The sequence below is a fragment of the Indicator indicator genome, chromosome 7 (genome assembly GCF_027791375.1).
Source record: "Indicator indicator isolate 239-I01 chromosome 7, UM_Iind_1.1, whole genome shotgun sequence".
In the NCBI taxonomy this organism is placed as follows: Eukaryota; Metazoa; Chordata; class Aves; order Piciformes; family Indicatoridae; genus Indicator; species Indicator indicator.
The window spans coordinates 16,773,555-16,791,385 of record NC_072016.1 but is presented as its reverse complement, the minus strand read 5'-3'; the positions used below and the strand labels follow the sequence as shown (position 1 = coordinate 16,791,385).

Sequence of the window (17,831 nt, the reverse complement as noted above, 5' to 3'; positions counted from 1 at the left end):
GAATTTTGCTTTGTCACAGTTGGTTAGAGGATACATCCTGTGAATACAGATAGTAGTAAACGTCCCTTTTATCCATCAAACTTGATGTTACCAGGTATGCTACATATATGTATGCAAACAAGCATCTTCCTACAGGCATCTTGAAGGACTGTATCTACCCAGAGCTTTCTGCCACTCAAGCTTGAAGTAAGCCACAAAATTTTGGGAAAGAACAGTTTTATGATCCCTTACAGAGACAAAGATGCGAGCATGCTCTTGAGGCCACACACAGAAAAGGGACTTGGCTGTGGGCTGCAACTTGTAAGCCCTCAGGCCTTTGCTTCTTGAGCTAATACTAGTAACAACCCTTACAGCTTCTTTAAACCTCTGGTTTAGAAGGTGGCACAGTTCCACCTTCATTAGACCAGATTCAACGTGCCTCTGCAGTCAGCAAAGAGGTCAGGACAATATGGATAAAATAGATCAATCAATCATATTGTAAATTATCCTGCTCCTCCCAAGCAGTGAATCAAAATTTCCATGATTGCCACAGACTTGGAGGTTTTTCTCAGCCCATTCCCTTGCCTGGAAACATCATAAGAAGGTTCTGGCAAAGTATCCGCAGCTTTATTTTCCCTTTGCAGTACCTTTCTTCTAAAAAATACAAAGACCATCACACTGATCAACATCTCACCACCACAGAATGGTAGGGGTTGGAAGTGACCTCTGGAGATCAAGATCAACCCCTCTGCCAAGGCAGGTTCACCTGAAGAAGGGCACACAGGAACATGACCAGGTGGGTTTTGAGTGTCTCCAGAGGTGGAGACTCCACTACCTCTCTGGGCAGCCAGTTTCATTGCTCTGTCACCCTTAAAGAAGTTCCTTCTAATGTTTAGATGGAACTTTCTGTGTTCAAGTTTGTGCCTGTTACCTCTTGTCCTGTCGCTGGGCACCACTGAATAAAGATTGGTCCCATCCTCCTGACACCCACCCTTTAAGTATTTATAAGCATTTATGAGATCCCCCGGAGTCTTCTCTAACAGACCAGCCTCCTATCTGTACTGATACATGACGTTGTTCTTCCCAGAACTTTATACTTGTCCTCACTGAATTTCATTAGATATCTCCCCGTCCAGCTCTCCAGTCTGTGCAGGTCATGCTGGATGGCATCATAGCCTGAGGGGGTGTCAGCCACTCCTCCCAGTTTTGTGTCATCATTGCTGAGGGTTCACTCTATCCCTTTGTCCAGATCATTGATGAATGTATTTAGATAGGGCTGGACCCAGTACTGATCCCTGGGTGACACCACTAACCACAGGTCTCCAACTAGACTCTGCCCCACTGACCACAACTCTTTGAGCCCTGTCCTTCAGCCAGTTCCAAATCCATCTCATCACCCAGTTATCCAATCCACACTTCTTAAGCTTGCCTGTGAGAATGCCATGGGAGACAATATCAAAATCCTTGCTGATGTTAAGGCAGCCCAACATCTGCTGCCCTCCCCTCATCTATGCATCTAGCTATGCCATTATAAAAGGCTGTCACACCCACTTCCTGTTGGTGGATCCATGCTGACTGCACATGATAAGTCTGTTTTCCTCAACACGCTTTGACATGACACCAGGAACAAGCTGCTCCATCACCTTTCCAGGGATGGAGGTGAGGCTAACCAGCCTCTAGTTACCCTGCTCCTCCTTCTTGCCTGTTTTGAAGATTGGAGTGACATTGGCCTTCCTCCAAGTCCTCAGGCACCTCTCCTGTTCTCCAGGACTTTTTGAAGGTTATGGACCAAAAATCTTGGGAAGCAGAACATGCTTCTCTGATATATGAAACAGAAAAAGGGAGCAACTTTATACAGCTTTCTAATGAGGCAACAGCAAGGCTGGGAATGGGACCCAGATCTCCTACCTTGCATCTCTTGCCGAGTATGCTACAGAACTGCTTTGTTCAGAAGAAAGAAGCACCAGGCTACAAGACTGACTTCAAATGAACTCCTCCTTCAAGCAGGTGTCTGATATTAACACAGATTCATGAAAATTCAGGGGATAGCTCCCAGGAACTTGACTGATTTAAATCAGAACTACAGAGTGAGGAGAAGAAAGCTGTACTGCACTGGGTCTTAGGAACAACCTTTGAGGTAAAAGGAGGCAGATTAGAAAGATCACTGACCTCTCCCTCATCTTTTGAGAGTAGCTGTCCACAAGAAAGAAAGTCTTCATATTTGGCAAAGGGGATGACAGGCTCTGGTAGCTCTCGAAGGTAAAGCTTCAGGAGGGATGCCACAGTGTGAACATCTGTGTTGCTGCAATAGAGAAGAGGGAGGGAAATTTAGAAACCCACGCTACTCCAAAAGCTTGAAGTCTTTCTTTTGCTGAAGGTGCCTCAAGGTCCCTCCTAGGGACAAAGTAAGCACATGGAAAGAAGCTGCTCTGCCACGTTTGTACTGGGCAAGAGGGTCTACCTGGGAACAAGAGAAATATGTTCCTTTCATTGCACTTGATTTGGAAACAGTCACACGGATTTCATACCTTCAGAAAACATTTGCCTCTGTCTAGGTATCCCAGGCCATACACAGATAGCTTTAGTGACAAATAGAGAACATTTTGCTTGGTAGGAGGAAAAGCATTTCACTTAGCCAGGGTGGAACTGCCTCTCCCTTGTTGCTATCTCTCACTACACATATCAAAGACCAAAAAGCCTCAGCTGTCACACTACTCAGGTACCCCGAGGCTTTCCTCCTTCAATTTTGTATGGAACCTTCAGTTATCACATTTCAAATCACCAATACAAAAGGCACTCATTCCTTCATGGAGATCTGTAGTGCCTCTGTTAAAGGTGAGACCTAGCAATGATCTATTTAACCAGTGCAAATGCCTATGGAAACTGAAGTGCTTTCTCTTTTAAAAATGCTGTGGATAGTCCTGCCTTAGCTTCATGACAATGAAGTTGGTATGGATTAGACTAAGGTAAAACATGCAAGTGAAACTGTTGTTCCTAACGCATAGATACCCCTGTTTCAAAATATGAGCATTTTCTTTATTCCCTTTATTCACTTCTACACAAATTAAGATAACTCCAATTCTGAACTAGAACACCCAGACATTTAGTTAGGAATACAAAGATCTGATGATTTCAAACTTAATTTTTTCATGAAAAGAACTCTAAATATTTGACACTTCCATTTAAGAAACAAATACTGACTGTGGTTAAGAATCAAAGGAAGGAGGATGGGTGGTCTGGGAAGCTGAGGCGACGGAAGAATTAGAAGAATGTTCCAAGTAATCTCTAAGGATATTTTTCCCAAGATGAGACCAAATACTGTGCTGCTCATGCAGGAGAGTGCAGGCTCTTCCTGCAGCACTAGATCGGGGTGCTAATGGCAATATCAAGACTGGCCGTAGGTCCAAGGGAACTGATCCCTTATGTTAATATGCTGCCAATATACCAGATGCTGCCTGGACCACCGGGAAAAGTGATGTTCAAGTGAGTTGCTAGTGAGTTCCAGCAAGAAATGGAGCCAGGTCTGATGGAAAATGGATCCTAGTGCTGATCCCACTTCTGGACCTATGGTAGAGATTGGGCCAGATCTACACAATGACCTTTGGTTCCAAATATCTCTGGAGTTCAAGGTTTCTTATTAGTGTCAAGGACTATTTCTCAAAGCACTGTTTAGGTTAGCAGAATGCCAACCCTCACCCTGGGTAGCATGTACATGTGACAGAGGGTAGGGAATGTTAGTTAGACTATGGACAGGATTTGGCTGCAAGGGCTGTGAGAGCATCCACGCTCCTGGTTATTTGCCTGCCTGGGCTCAGGGCCAATGTAGAGATAACACAGCTGAGAGCCAACTCCCCATCTCATGTTGACCTTGGATGGAGCACTCTGAGCCAGAGAGGGGAAACTCCTCCAGTGAGAATATTAAGATGAGCTTCTACTGTTTCTCTTGTGTCTAAGCTACAACTCCCACTGCCTCACAGCCATGTCTGTGCCTGGCTACAGACCCTGTTCTCCTGGACTTGGACCCTGGCTCATGTGGAGATTGTACAGCCTGATCTCGGACATGCTTCCTCACTACGGACTTGCCTGGCGATCGCAGCACTGTATCACTGCCTGTGTTACACAAGGCAAGCAACTCTTACATGCTTGGCTCCTGGCTCACATTGCTCTGCACAGCAGCTAGCCCTTGCTGCCCCCTGACATTGATATGTTCAGCAGGACAAAAAAGCAGCTAGCATATCTTTGTACCAGGCAAGGAGGGATTACATGAACATTCTTGATACTAGGAAATAAAATGCAGATTGCCAGCAAATTCAGAAACATTTGACATGCTTTATGACATGCTGACCAGCTCCATATATTGTACATGACAGGTAGGGGAGATATGTGAGATGGTGGTGATTGTTCTGAAGCCTGGTGACAAAGGAAATGGAAGAGGTGAGATATTGGGCAGATACACTATGGCTGCATCAAGGGAGAATGCAACATCCAAAAGCAGTAAAAATCCGAGGTCAAACCTCTGTCATATCCATTTCTACAGTGGGATCTCACCGACTGCTGAGTATGCTGCATTCAGATCCAGCAATGTGTTTCATTCAGCACGTGCTTAAACTGAAATGCTGGAATAACCCCATATAGATTAGTGGGGTCAGTTTCTCCCTCTGCTCAAGCACTTGGATAAATGAAGGTCTCCATACCCAACAACACACAGGAGAAAGCCCCAGTGGCACTTTAAATGAACAATGATGGAAAGAAGATGTAAACTGCAATAGGCACTGCAAGGACATTCTTGCCAGATTTTACATGCCACAGATAAACCAGCCTGAATTTGGTGATGTCAACCTACCTGTCAAAAAGGGGCTTCTCTCCACAGTCAAAAGAATCCTGTAGATCTTTGACAAGGTTGGCTTGGCCAGGCATCCGAAAGAGCCCTTCCTCTCTAAGACCTCTCTCCCGAATAAAATCCACACACTGTTCCACCAGCAGTGGGGCCAAACGCTGGCCATACTTTCTCTCATACTGTACGGTGTCCTCCAATCGCTGTCCAAAGATCCCTGCCAACAGAGACATCTGGTTTTCAGCTTAAACTCTTCTTGAGCTGTCATTCAGGGTATACAATAAGGGAAGCTTTCACATGGATGGGCTAAACCTGGGCAAAGGCTCAGTTTCTAGCAAACTCAGAAGAACAAAGTTATTGTCATAACCAAGAATTATATGCTGAGTTATTTCTTTCCCCCCCTTTTTAAGAGCACTATTCTCTGACCTAAACCAGTTTCTAAGTCATTATACACAAAGAAGGTGGGGTCAAGATTATATTTATGGTCATCTGCAGCTGTGCTGAATCTGAATTAAGTAATTATACTTTCACTGAATCTTCTGTTTAAAGGATGCCAAAACAAAGGCTACATGGACTTTATGGGGACACAAACCCTTTCTGCATGTACTCACCTCTCAGCTGTCACACAGCTGCTCTTCAGCAGTGTGGAGCTGCCCAGCCCAAATACTGTAAAACTAGACTGGCCTAGGTAATTGTTAAGCCAGATCTACTGTAAGCATATATTGTTAAGTATGAAGCCCTGTCTCCCTCTCTAGGGAGACTGGAGTTCCTGGCCTGCTGAATGCCATTATTAGCACCAGATCTTTTGACAGCACAGGAGGGGCTCAGGCTGTAAGACTCAGAGGTTTCAGTTCAATCCCTACCACTAGGAGACCTGCTTCATCTGAAAAGAGATCTGCTGAGCTGTGTTTTAAAACCCCAATTCTAGCACAGTATAAGGTGTGGTGGAGTCAGGGCAGATAGTATCCAAGTTATCCATGTTTTGGTAATAAGAATTCAGTAGGGGAGAGAATTTCAGCACGTACTCAATTTCAGGTAATACCTGAAATAGCATAGCAGATAGCAAATGCTATTCAAAGATTTTTCAGGGTAAAAGAAAGATTTTCACTGATACCAAGGACCTTTAGATCATGTGTTCAGCACTCAGTTAATCCTGCAGGTCTGAAAAACATCAACATAAGTTACTGGAGTTATAGTCTGTTCACAACCAATAGCTAGGAGTAGTGCTTGTACCAGGCCAGCGGACTTGATCATTTCTTAGGGCTCTTACCTTCTGCTACTAACCACATTTTCCATTTTTATTCTAGTGCTTTATTCACAGGAGGCTGATAACTCCTGGCAAGAACTTTCTTTAACCACCATTCTCTGTCCTTCATAGGAGACATGATGTCAAACCAACCATACCTGCTGAATCCTTAGTGAAAGGCACCTTTCACTGTCAGTTTCAACACTCTGAATAAAACAGACAAGGACAATCCTAACCTTCAATTTCTTTTCCCTGACAGTTTGTTATGCATTAGAAAACAAAAACCTTCCTTACACCCCTGCCTACACAACTGTGTTACAGTATGAGAGCTGGAGAGCCATGAAGAGACTTGAAGGGAATTCCCTCCTTATTCTGACAGGAGGACATGCCCTGGAGCACAGTAGTTTTTAATCACTGTAAATATTGGTTTTCTTGCAGAGCAAAGGTTTTACTAGTTCTCCTGACTAATCTGTTTGAATTTTCACTGAGATAGATGTCTCTGAAGTAATGTTCTCAGGCAGGGAATCTCTTCCTGTTTTTACACAGGTCACTTTGCAATCTAATGATGCAATCCCTGCTGTCATGATGGGACAGCAGAACTGTCTGGTATGTGGGGCTCAGCATTGTCCAAGGGTTTCCAGAGGCTGGGCACCATGAAAGAACATCCTTTTTAGTAATTTCTCAGATAAATCAGAGCTGAAAAAGTGAAACCTCCATGGCCTGTTCATGTCTCATCTTCTCTGCTTAGCCTTTTCATGGCAGGAGTAACTCTCAACATTGCATATCACAGTAAATACACACAGGAATGATCCAGGGAACAAGACCTGCAAGCCACAGTTCAGGCCCCTCAGCTGTAAAAAGCTGAGCATTAATGTGCCCTGTTTAACCTTCTTTATGCTATTCTGCTACTGATAATTTCTCCCTGTTTCTCTGACCTAAATGTTTGATCCTGGCTCACAGGCCAATGCAAACCAAGGTCTTTCAGCATTAGTTACAACAAGGCTGAGTCAGACCCCATGCTGTGCACCTTGGAGACAAACTCCGTATCTTATCATCAGTCTCTCAGCCAGGCTTCCTCTCATCAAACCCATCTGTTTCCTTAAAATGATACATGCAAGACATATAGGTTTAGGGAGATCAGGCTGTGGTAGATGTCAGGACAATTACAGAATAGCAGCCTTGTTTTCTCTGATTTCTTCTTGTTCAATCATAGCCCCATGTCCTAAAGCCCTGTTTAGAGTAGACTCTGGGAAAGAGATTTATGGTCTGCATTCCTAGATATAGAGCACAGAGAAAATGATTTTCCAGAAGCTCATGTTGTGGTCTTCCAGACTTAACTCATACCAAGGACAACAGCAATGTCACACACACCCACATGCAAACATACGCAGAGCAACTGCATGCATAAGGTCCACTTACAGTGTGAAGCTTTGTCTACATTTCCTTAGCCTTGATTGGTCTGTGGGCAGCAACATGCTCTAATAGATTTCAGAAAACTTTAGCCCTTGCCTTCCCAGTCACAGCTTTCTGTATGCATAACCAACCCATCAATGACTTCAGAGTAATAAGCTGATTGCAGCCAGGGAACACTAACACAGTTTACAGAATGGGGCACTAAGGTAATAGAGAAATGGAAGGGTGATCTGCTTTGAGATTCAGAAGGAGCAGCAGATGGACCCTCTTAAGCACAGTATTAACACTATTATTTGTGTCTGTGTCAGAACCAGATTCTGGGGACTGTCTCCCCTTCTCAGGCAAGGAGACTGGTAACACCTTTTTCTCATGGATGAAAAAGCAATGGAAAAAAGCAATTTTTGGAGGAAACAAAGGCATCATAATATTCTTCTACTGCAATACTGCTCACCTCCCTTCATACAATTTCAAACAGGTAACAGGAAAAAACAGCCATGAAACCTAGACTGACATGACTGAGGATGAAGCTGATTACTACCATACGATGAGTGAAAGGAGCTGGCTGAACTATGGGTTTCTTCTTGTGTGACAGTGTGTGCCAAAAGGGCTGTGCAAGTGAGAGCACATAACCCTCACAGGTCATTTTTTTTGCTGAGGTGAAGAAAAGACTGTGAAGCCATTGTCAGGGTGAAAGACACCACCCGGCCCAGCCCTCTAGGCTGCCTCCCACCATGCTTTGGCTATCCCACTCCAGTCTAACTCCAATTGCAGATCTATGCTATGTTTTCTCCTTCTCCCAACCCTGAAATCTAATTTTTCCAGTGAAGTGTTAGGTAAGACCACCAAGCATTACACTATCTTGCCCTATTTTGCCAAGTGTGTTGGTAACTGCAGCTCTATGCTTTTTCTCTTTGTGTATGTTGGTCCTAACATTCAGGATTTTTTTGCTGAGCCATTGACAAGGATCCTCCCAGGCTTCTGCTCAGAAGAAAGGCTGCTCCCAAGCCAAGCCTTTTGGCAGTCAGAGCATTAGAGTTAGGGTTCAGAGAAAGCAAGCACAGAACTGCAGTTAGAGTGGGGCTGGAAAGCTGGCCTTGGAGGAATTGTTTATCTGTGCAGTGGCTGTAGAACTGGTCAGTGGCTTAGAAAAGAAAATTAGACTTTGGGTTCAGAGAAGGAGCAAGCTAAGAGCTATCCTTGGAGTGGGACTGGAAAGGGACTGTCAAAGGCAAGATGAAGTTGCTGACAGTTCTGAACTTGTGGAAATCTTTCATCAGAGCATTTGCTGGGGGGTGTTGAGGATGTCTACCCTCAGGAAAAATACCACTATGGGTCTTGCAGCTACACTGGCAAAAGATAGAGCAGATGCACCTACTTCCGCCTCCCAGAGATAAACCGGGCAGAGAGAGGAGGCAGTGTCCTGCCTGCTCTTGTTTCAGGTAGATCTCAGATGGGCTTGTAAAACAGATGTAGTAAAACGTTCCTGAAACAACCAGGTTATGACAGCACTGCTAGGCTGGGCAGGGACTGCTCTTCCTTGCAAGGAAAGGCAAATAAGAGCCAGTCACACACAGCCTCATCTACCAACTCCTCAGGGCATGGGCCCATTTTTAATCACTAGTGACTGTAGCTAAGACTGAACTTGGCAGTGCTTCACTCCTTTTGATGATCCTGCTTGAAGACATTAGAGTCTTTCTCTTCATTCAGAAGAGGAGCCAGTGCAATCCAGTCATACTCCCAGACCAAGTCAGGCAGGAAATAAAGCCAAAAGTTACTAGCAACACAAGGGTTAACTTTTCTTGTCATACCCTTATCTATATTGAGGCCTTTTTGTTTGGTTTCAAAGTAGAAAAAACTCAACATGCCTGGGACCACATCCTTAATCTCAGAAGGATTCAAGAGATACTAAAAAAAGGGCTAGCAGAGCCACAGATTTTTTTTTTTAACTCTACACCAACAAGCTGCCTCTGTTCTTTAATGATTTAGGTGGCTCTTTGTGGAAAACGCAAGCCAGGAATGATGTACTGACTAAGACACAGACAGGCTCTCTGTCCTGGCCTGAATAGCTCACCCACCAGCTCCAGGCATACAAAGCCTATACATTCAGCTATGCTGTCCAGACATGCAGTGGGCAGGAAAATATATGCTCCCTGCTTCATTTTTCCTCATCAGAGCTCTGATTTCAACCAAAATAAACTAAGTCCAGAGATAATAAAGTCAGTTCTCAAGTAGATTTTCTTTACAGGGAGGACTGAGGACTCCGTATGCGCTTAAAATGGGAAAAGTTCAGACACATCTACGTCAGCTGTATGTAGAGCTTAGCACACACACATTAGAAGATGTGTGGGCAGATAATCAGGCACACACCTGGATGCTGCTACACAGCAGTACATACACCCGCGCATGCATGCGGTGCCTCACAGAAAGGCAGTTTGAGGATGTAAAGGTTGTGTACGTGCTCACCTGCACAGGTTAAGCCTCTGCTTTCACCTTACCACATTCGTGCTCAGGCTCCCATTTATCTGTCCCTCTCACACGCGAAAGCACTGAGAAAAAAATCACGGGCAGACCTTCAGAAATGCGTGTGCTTCCACAGCACGAAACACACACAAACCTATAAATAATTTTCCCTCCCCTGGGAGGCCCACCCAAGCACACACTGTGTGAATTACTGCAGCAGCAATTGAAAAAGGAGTTCCACCTTAGGAGCTGTACATGCTGAAGTGAGCTATACAACTTGTCCCCAGCGACTAAACAACGCAGCCAGACAAAGCATGAAAGAAAGAGGGAAAGGAACAGAAGTGACAGATAATTAAGAATAAAGAGAAACTGATGAATTAACTTGCCCAAGGTCACACAAGTGGTTCTGTGGTATATCTTGATGTCTTCTGACCTCATTCCCTGCAAACAGCAGCTTCTATGTGTACTAGGAGCTGATGACTCTTATCCACATGCATCCATTTAAGTATTCTATGTAAAAGCAAACAGAAACACACCTCCCCAGAACTATCTTCAAATGCTGGCTTGGCATCTTGTAGTATTATTTGACATAAACTGAGTCCTTCCCACTCTTTGCAAAGCCAGCTCCTTTTTCAGATTCTTAGCTTCTGTCTGAGGCTAAGCTCAAATATCTCTTTTTCCTCTAGGAAAAAACTGTAACAAATGCAAACTCCCGAAAATCATCTCATACCTCTCGTTCTTGTGCAGCACTCTGCTACATGACAGGCGCTGAGCTTCAAGCAGAAACCGGGCAGTGTCAGACAGCAGGAGCGGCAGAGAAAGAAAGTCCTGACTTCAGGCATCAGACACATTCTGAGTCCCAGCGCTGGCAGCTTTCCATTCACCCGGCGCTACGGAGGGGAGAGCAGCCGACCTGCCCTGAGAGATAATCTCAGCAGCACATCTGGTCTTAGCTCCACAATTCGGCATTAATTATGACTTGTGTAGAAAGCATTTGAAATATCCAATGAGATGCAGAGCTCCCCAGCTCCCTCCACATGGGGAAGGAGAAAGAAGAAAGATAGGCAGGTAGGGTCTTGCCCACCCTCGAAGCTGCCGCCAATGTAAACAGCAGCTAAGTATGGGTCACAAGTTTTAACAAAGGCATCCCCCATCGGCTGTGTAATATATTCATGCTCTAATTGCTTGTCAGATCTATTCTAGATAGCTGGAAAAGCTGAGCAACAGTTACTGTCTGCATGCCACACTCTGGATCTCTTCCTGATACAGGCAATGTTAGTTGTGCTGCAGGCAACCTGGTGCCCTGGTCTGGCCTTTGATCTGCTTATGAAGTATCAGAAGAAGAAACTCTCTTCAGAAGGGAAAATCTGCCCACCTCAGCCTTGGTGTAGTGTCAGAGTACCTCCACAACTCTGGGACATGTTAGAAAGTTTTACAAAGCTTAAGAGAAGCTACAGTCTTTGACCTGTGCAGTTTTCTTAAGCTTACGGCTTCTGCTTTAGCCCTGAACCGAGAAGCTGCCCGATGATGAATAGCTCAGTTAAATAACTGGTAGGGAAATCAACTGCAAGCTCCTTTTATGCAAACCAATCCCCAAGATTTACTTGCAAGAAAACATTCACCCCCTCAGCTCCTGCTCTCAGGGTAACAAGCCTGTAGTTAAGAGAAATAGCTACCACACCATGTCCTGTGCTATTATATGGAGGCCAGTCCTCATCCTGTTTACAAAATGCACTCACGTGACTTCAGATCTGCAGCTATCACCCCCAAAACCTTTGGACCAAGCTGCTGGGGGAATTTTAGCAAGTTCAGCTAACTTCATCACCCTCTGCAGGAATAAAAAACACAACATCATCCCTGTCTGCAGCTGCTTATCTGCTACTGCTATTAAAATACAAGACAAGGTTCCTTTCAGTATTTAAAGGGAGCCTATGAGAAAAATGGGGACAGCCATTTTATCAGGTCCTGTTTCAGCAGGACAAGGGGTAATGGTTTCAAATGAAAAGAGGGTAGATTTAGACGAGATATAAGGAAGACTTATTTTAGGATGAGAGTAGTGAAGCACTGGAAAAGAGTATCCAGAGAAGTGGAAGATGCTCCATCTCAAGAAACATTCAAGGTCAGGTTGGGTGGGGCTCCGAGCAACCTGATCTAGTTGAAGATGTCCCTGCTCACTGCAGAGTGACTAGATGACCTTTAAAGGTCCCTTGTGACCCAGACCACTCTATGATACCATCTCTGTGGTCACGGTATAGATCACTCTTGTCTGAACTTACTGTTGTACCACTTTCTTAGCAACAGTGTGGTGCTCACAGTTTGAACCACATATACCAAAGGAGATACTGGCCCAGTAGACAAGTTCTGAAATTCCAGTCACTGCGACAGTGTTCCACAATGCAGGAAACTTGACATCAACTCTGTCTCTACGTTCTTTGTTTTGACCAACGTCTCCTGAAGAAATGATTGTCTCAGACTACAGTTGAAGACACTATCAGGAACAAAAGCTCCAGTTCTTCAATGGCAAGGTAGTAAGGTCTTCCTCAGCTATTCAAGGTATACCTTGAGAAGCAAGTTATTGCACTAAACTAGACACCAGAAGCCCAGATGATTCACTAGACAGTATTTAAAGCCCAGTGAAGAATATTTGGGAAGTGATGAAGATCCTCAAGCAAAAGGTACAAATGAGATCCTGGCTATTCTTCACTCAGTTATTATTCTCTTCGCTTGTGATAAACACAGCAGGCTGCAGGTTAGGGAGGGCCTGCCCACAATGCTAACTGGTAAGCAGGACCAATCCTCTTCTGAATGGCTGAGACACTATCAGAATCTTTGGCACTACTCCCTGGAACAATGCCTCAAAATGTGTCATGTCTGCTAATAACACTATGGAGCCTGGGACTCAGTGTTTGGGATAGATGCCCAGGAGATAGCGAATGAAGACTTTTCTGTTTTGTTTTTTTTTCCTTCTTCTATTCACTTCTCCATTTCTGTTTTCCTTTTCTCAAAGCACAAGAACAAGGAGGTATCCAATGAAATAGAAAAAAAAGTCACATTGTTTAACATGTTTTACTGTTATACCCAAAGTTTTAACCTGCAAAATTCTCAGCCTCTCTGTGGGCAAGGACATGATTAGACTTCAGCATAGCTTATAATACTGTAAATTGTACCAGAGATGACAAAAACAGTATAAACTCGTCTCCAAAGAAAGAGCAAACACAGCTCCCTGGTGAGAGCCAAAAGCAGAAAGAGCACATGCTTGCTCACATGAGTATCACAACTAAAGCATAAAACAGCAGCTGCTTCAGTGTTTCTCACTGCACATGGTAACTCTGGTGCTATAGGTGTCCTCTGAGAAGAATGCAACAGCATGCTGCATAGCTACATGCTCCACAGTTACCACCTATCTCCTTATTTGGAACAATTTTTAATCCCTTTCAAAGCATTGTGTCAAAAAGAATGACTTAGATCACAGAATATGAGACTTGAATAAAAACCACTACACATACATCTATATATATAGAGAGAGTTTGTCTTCTGTGTTTTGAATTTCTAGGTTGCATTTGGGTCCTGCTTTCTCTGTTAAACACGTTTCTCAAAAATGAAATCCAAGATTCACACATAATCACAGGATTGCAGGGGCAGCAGGTTCCAGAAGTATACTCGATACTAAAGGAATAGCAACAAAAATCCAGACAGCTGACCACATTGCACATAAACTGCCATAAAAGTACTCACCTGGAGGTCTCCCCATAACCGTAAGCCAAGGTGAGAGGGAGTAATGGAGACTGAACTCCCTCTTTCCCCATTGGTGTGAATTTATTTATCTGTAGAGAAGTTTACCACTGGCAGCTCTTATTTTCCTAAAGAATTTTAGTTTCTTAAACTGTTTAGCAAGTAAATCTCACATGAACTCTCTGCTGAGGAGATGGAGGCATTTTCTTTCCTGATGTTGTTGTATGGAGAGAGCCCCTAGTAATGCTTTCATGAGCTAGCACCTCTGCAGTTATTCTGCTACAGGTACCAGAACATGGAGAAAGCATCCTGCCTGTACATGTCACTACAAACCTTGAGACTGGCTGGGAAGTTCACTACAGCTCACAACTTCTGAAAATCCAGGCAAGTCTCAGGCTTGGCATCTAAGTCAGGTCAAATTCAGTCTTGAATCTGGTTGCAACAGACAGGAACGGTGAACCCACATGAACTCAGAAAATATTCCTCCTCATCTCCAATAGTGAGCAAACGTGTTGGCTTACACAGCACTAGCAAGTGCCCATAGGGTGTGGATATTTTTAGACACTGGCTTACATAGAGTGTTAGCTAATACACAGGTAGACTCAAGCAGACCTGTCTGAGGAAGTACAGATCTAGGAAATTGCTTCATCTATTTGTGCAAGAAGGGTCCAGTATTAAAGTCAGACGCAGAGCTGAAGTTTCCTAATTTTTGAGTAAGCTGAGCGTTGACCAGACTAATTTTTAAACCCAGGCAAACATGAGCACTTGAACATCTCCTTGTATCTGGAAAGCTGGCAGTGAAATGGCTACAGGTGATCAGTTGCAGGGCTGAACTCAGCAGGAAAGATTTCAACAGAAAGTTTCCCTTCTGGAGTCCTCCCTCTCCAAACACCTTAGACTGATACTTCTCTGAACAAAATCATGTCCCTCCCTTGCTCTCAGCTGGGGCCTTCACCTTCACTGGTAAAATGAAATATTTTGAGAATAAACTTCTGCTTACTGACTGATAAACCAGTTCACCTTGAGTTAAGAGGTTAGTAAATAGACATGTTTGTACTTCTGCCTAACCTTTGTTAGCTGTCTTCCTATCTCCTCTAAAATATGTCAGGAAACGAACTGATGAGCAGCACTTTAAATTACTCTACTGTGGACTCTGACCTATTTATGCTCTAATTTGAGACTGTTTGCTCATAGAGAGAAGATGATAAACAGACCTAAACATCACTTAACCACAGCTTTCTGAATCCAGGGCCCAACCCCCTGTGTTTATTGGTCTATCTCTTTCTAAACAAAGGCAAGAAGTGTTGAGAGAATAAAACATCAAGAGCAACAACAACAAAAAAGCCTTTTAACATGCAGGGATCTGGACAAATATGTCCTTGAAATTGCTTTCTCCCCATGACATAAGAACACTTTTGTAGAATGTTTCATTCTTGCACATGCCTGTCTATATTTAATAAATAGCTTCCATAGACTTGACTGAAACTATGTCCACAGAAAGCATCTGACCAAAAAATCTTCTCTTTCAAGTGTATTGCATATTGATACTCCCACAGGACAGAAAAGTTTTACAAAAATTCTGGTTATTAGTAGGTATGACATAGTATAAATGTTGCCATCAGTCTCTCACCACTAGAGAAGGGTTAGAATTTCAGCTCTGAGTTCAAACACAAGGATAACTGAGCCTGAAACCTGCTGCTGATCCTTGTCTTTAGAACAGAATTAAACAAGCTACTGGATTGCTGGCTATCCTGGAAACTGTCAGGGCCAGTGATCTAGAATCACAACCAAAATTTAGAAATGAAATTAATTTCCTTTCATTAATTCAGAAAACTGAACAAGCCTGTATTCTCAAGCCTTCCCATATCCCAAGCCTGAAAGGCTTCTAATCTAAGCACAATCAGTCAGTGAAAACCAGACAGGGTCAACATCAAACTTCATCATAAATATCTCTGTCAACCTGTAACCCGCAACTGTAAAATTCACTACCAGATAAATCGTATATGGTTTCACTTTTTTGCTTCCTCAAACTCAATGATGCAAGTGTGTTAGCTAATTCCCCATATATTTACCTTTATCCTCCACTATCCAACTAAAATCCTCAGCCAAAATAAAGCATAACTTTTTCCTTTATCACCCAAGCATAAGGTCATGGTCTAAGCTCTAGCAATAGCTGAACCTGACTGGCTGTGCCTGAGGTGGGGACAACATTTAGCCTCAATTCGTAAAATGGATAAAATATTTCAGTAAATCTGCTAACCTTTCAGGAACACTTCTAAGAAGAGGTCAAGGGCTGAATGTACCCTTCCCTGACCTGCAACTCAGAAGGTAGGAAGGGGAAATTGCAAGACAGATTACATTATGATAGTGGAGAAGATAAAAGGAGCAGCTGCAGGGGATAGAAGGTAACATTTGGAAAGGAAATACAAAAAGAAAGATAGGATGAATTCATTTATTCTCAGGTGCTAAATGGTTAAAATTGTAAAATTGGAAGGAGCAGGCTACAATTCCTCTTCAGTAACACGTGCCCTCATAACATTCATCAAAGGCTTAATACAGAGAAATTAAAATACTTGCCTGCAAGCTGAGAAACACCACAAGAACATGTTTGTCTCATTAATCACAGATTACCAGGGCATGCAATGAGAACCATCAGTGCTTTGAGGACTGTCAGCTTTCAAACATCAAGCATGAATCTAGTGATTAGAGAAACAGTCTCACTGAGAAACCACCAGTATGGGAGGTGTTGCTGGTCAGACTGTATGCTACAGTCAGTAGCCACCAAGAATGTAACAAATGCACAGCCATGCCTCCATGGCACTTACTAGCTGTGATCAAAACAAACACAAGCCCACCATATTTTATCTAAAGCTGGACTGCTTTTTTGCAATACAAGGTATATGAAGCTAATGACTTCTTCCAAAACTTTTTCTTTGATAGTCCAGGTGGTCTTACCTTGTATGAACCCATCTAATGCAATTTTGAATCCATTTATTATTTTTATTCCCACATCTTGTGACAATGAGTTTCATCATTTAGTTGTGCACTGCATGAAACACTTTTGGTTTTTTTATTTTGTTTTTGGTTTTTTTTCTTCCCTTGGTTCAGATCTCATGACTGTGCACTGTTTACTTGTTACTCTGTAATTTTATCCATCAGACCTTCCTGCAATCTTCTCTTTTCCAAGACCCTTTTCAAAGTCTTTTTGTTGAGGAAAGGGCTTAAGTTGGATGGATTATACATCTAGATTGCTTACACAACCTCTGGAGTACAAGATCAGTTCAGGGCAGAGCCTGAGTTAAAAATGCTACCTTGAGCTTAAAAAAAACTCCTAGCACAAGTTTCATCCAAATGGAAATATTCATATATGACATTTCATTTTACCAAATCAGCATTTCCCAATCAAAAGACATTTCATCAAGCAAATCCCATGAAAACCTTTACCCTGCTTATCTGCAAATGTAACAGAAGTAATTTCTATTTGTAGGTTCTTTTCTGTCTGCTCTCCAGTTGTGCAGAGGCACTGAGAAGGATTCTTGATCAACTGCCTGTCACTCCTCAGCTCTGGATGGCTGTTTGGTGTTCAGGACTCTCCATGCTAACAGACAAAGCGCTACAAACTCATTCACATGATGCCAAACAGCATCCCTGTATCATTTCAGAAGCCACTGGAACTCATCTGGTTAATGACAGATGGAGATGTAGCATTGCAATGCAGCACTCATGCTGAGGCCTGGGGCACTTGTCCCTCTCACAAGCTCAGACAGTACTTAGAGATACCCATTTCAGCTCTGTGGTGACCAGTGTACTGAATGGTCTCCGCTCAGAGCCCAGATAAGATTCGGCACTGCCACCAAAAGTCACTTAAAACCTTTAGCTAACAGCTTTAAAGGTGAAATATATGCAAAGAATGAACTAAAGAGGTAGGAAAGTTACGAATTTCATATGGAAGTGGAGAAGTCATCTGACTTCTACAGCTCAGATCTTCAAAAGTCAGTAAGGAACATCTTTTGCCCCTGACATTCTTCAGTTTTGCTTTTAGTTTTCCAGCCTTCTCAGCATCTTCACTTTGCACAGTCCTTTAACTGCCTTGGTGGCCTTTTTCACTGGGCTCACTCTGGTAAGCTAACATCCTTTTTGTCCTTGGGAACCCAGAACTTGACAAAA

General features: G+C 43.3%; 1 protein-coding gene across 1 annotated transcript in view; it reads right to left on the bottom strand.

The window, feature by feature from the left end:
• The window catches only part of ARHGAP22 (Rho GTPase activating protein 22), a 121,849-nt gene that overhangs the window by 13,225 nt on the left and 90,793 nt on the right, over positions 1–17,831 (bottom strand). The window contains exons 6-7 of the mRNA XM_054382690.1: positions 4,823–5,030; positions 2,149–2,281 (exon numbers count right to left, since the gene is read on the bottom strand). Of these exons, the coding sequence (XP_054238665.1) occupies positions 2,149–2,281; positions 4,823–5,030 (341 nt within the window). The remainder of the gene's footprint in view (positions 1–2,148; positions 2,282–4,822; positions 5,031–17,831) is intronic.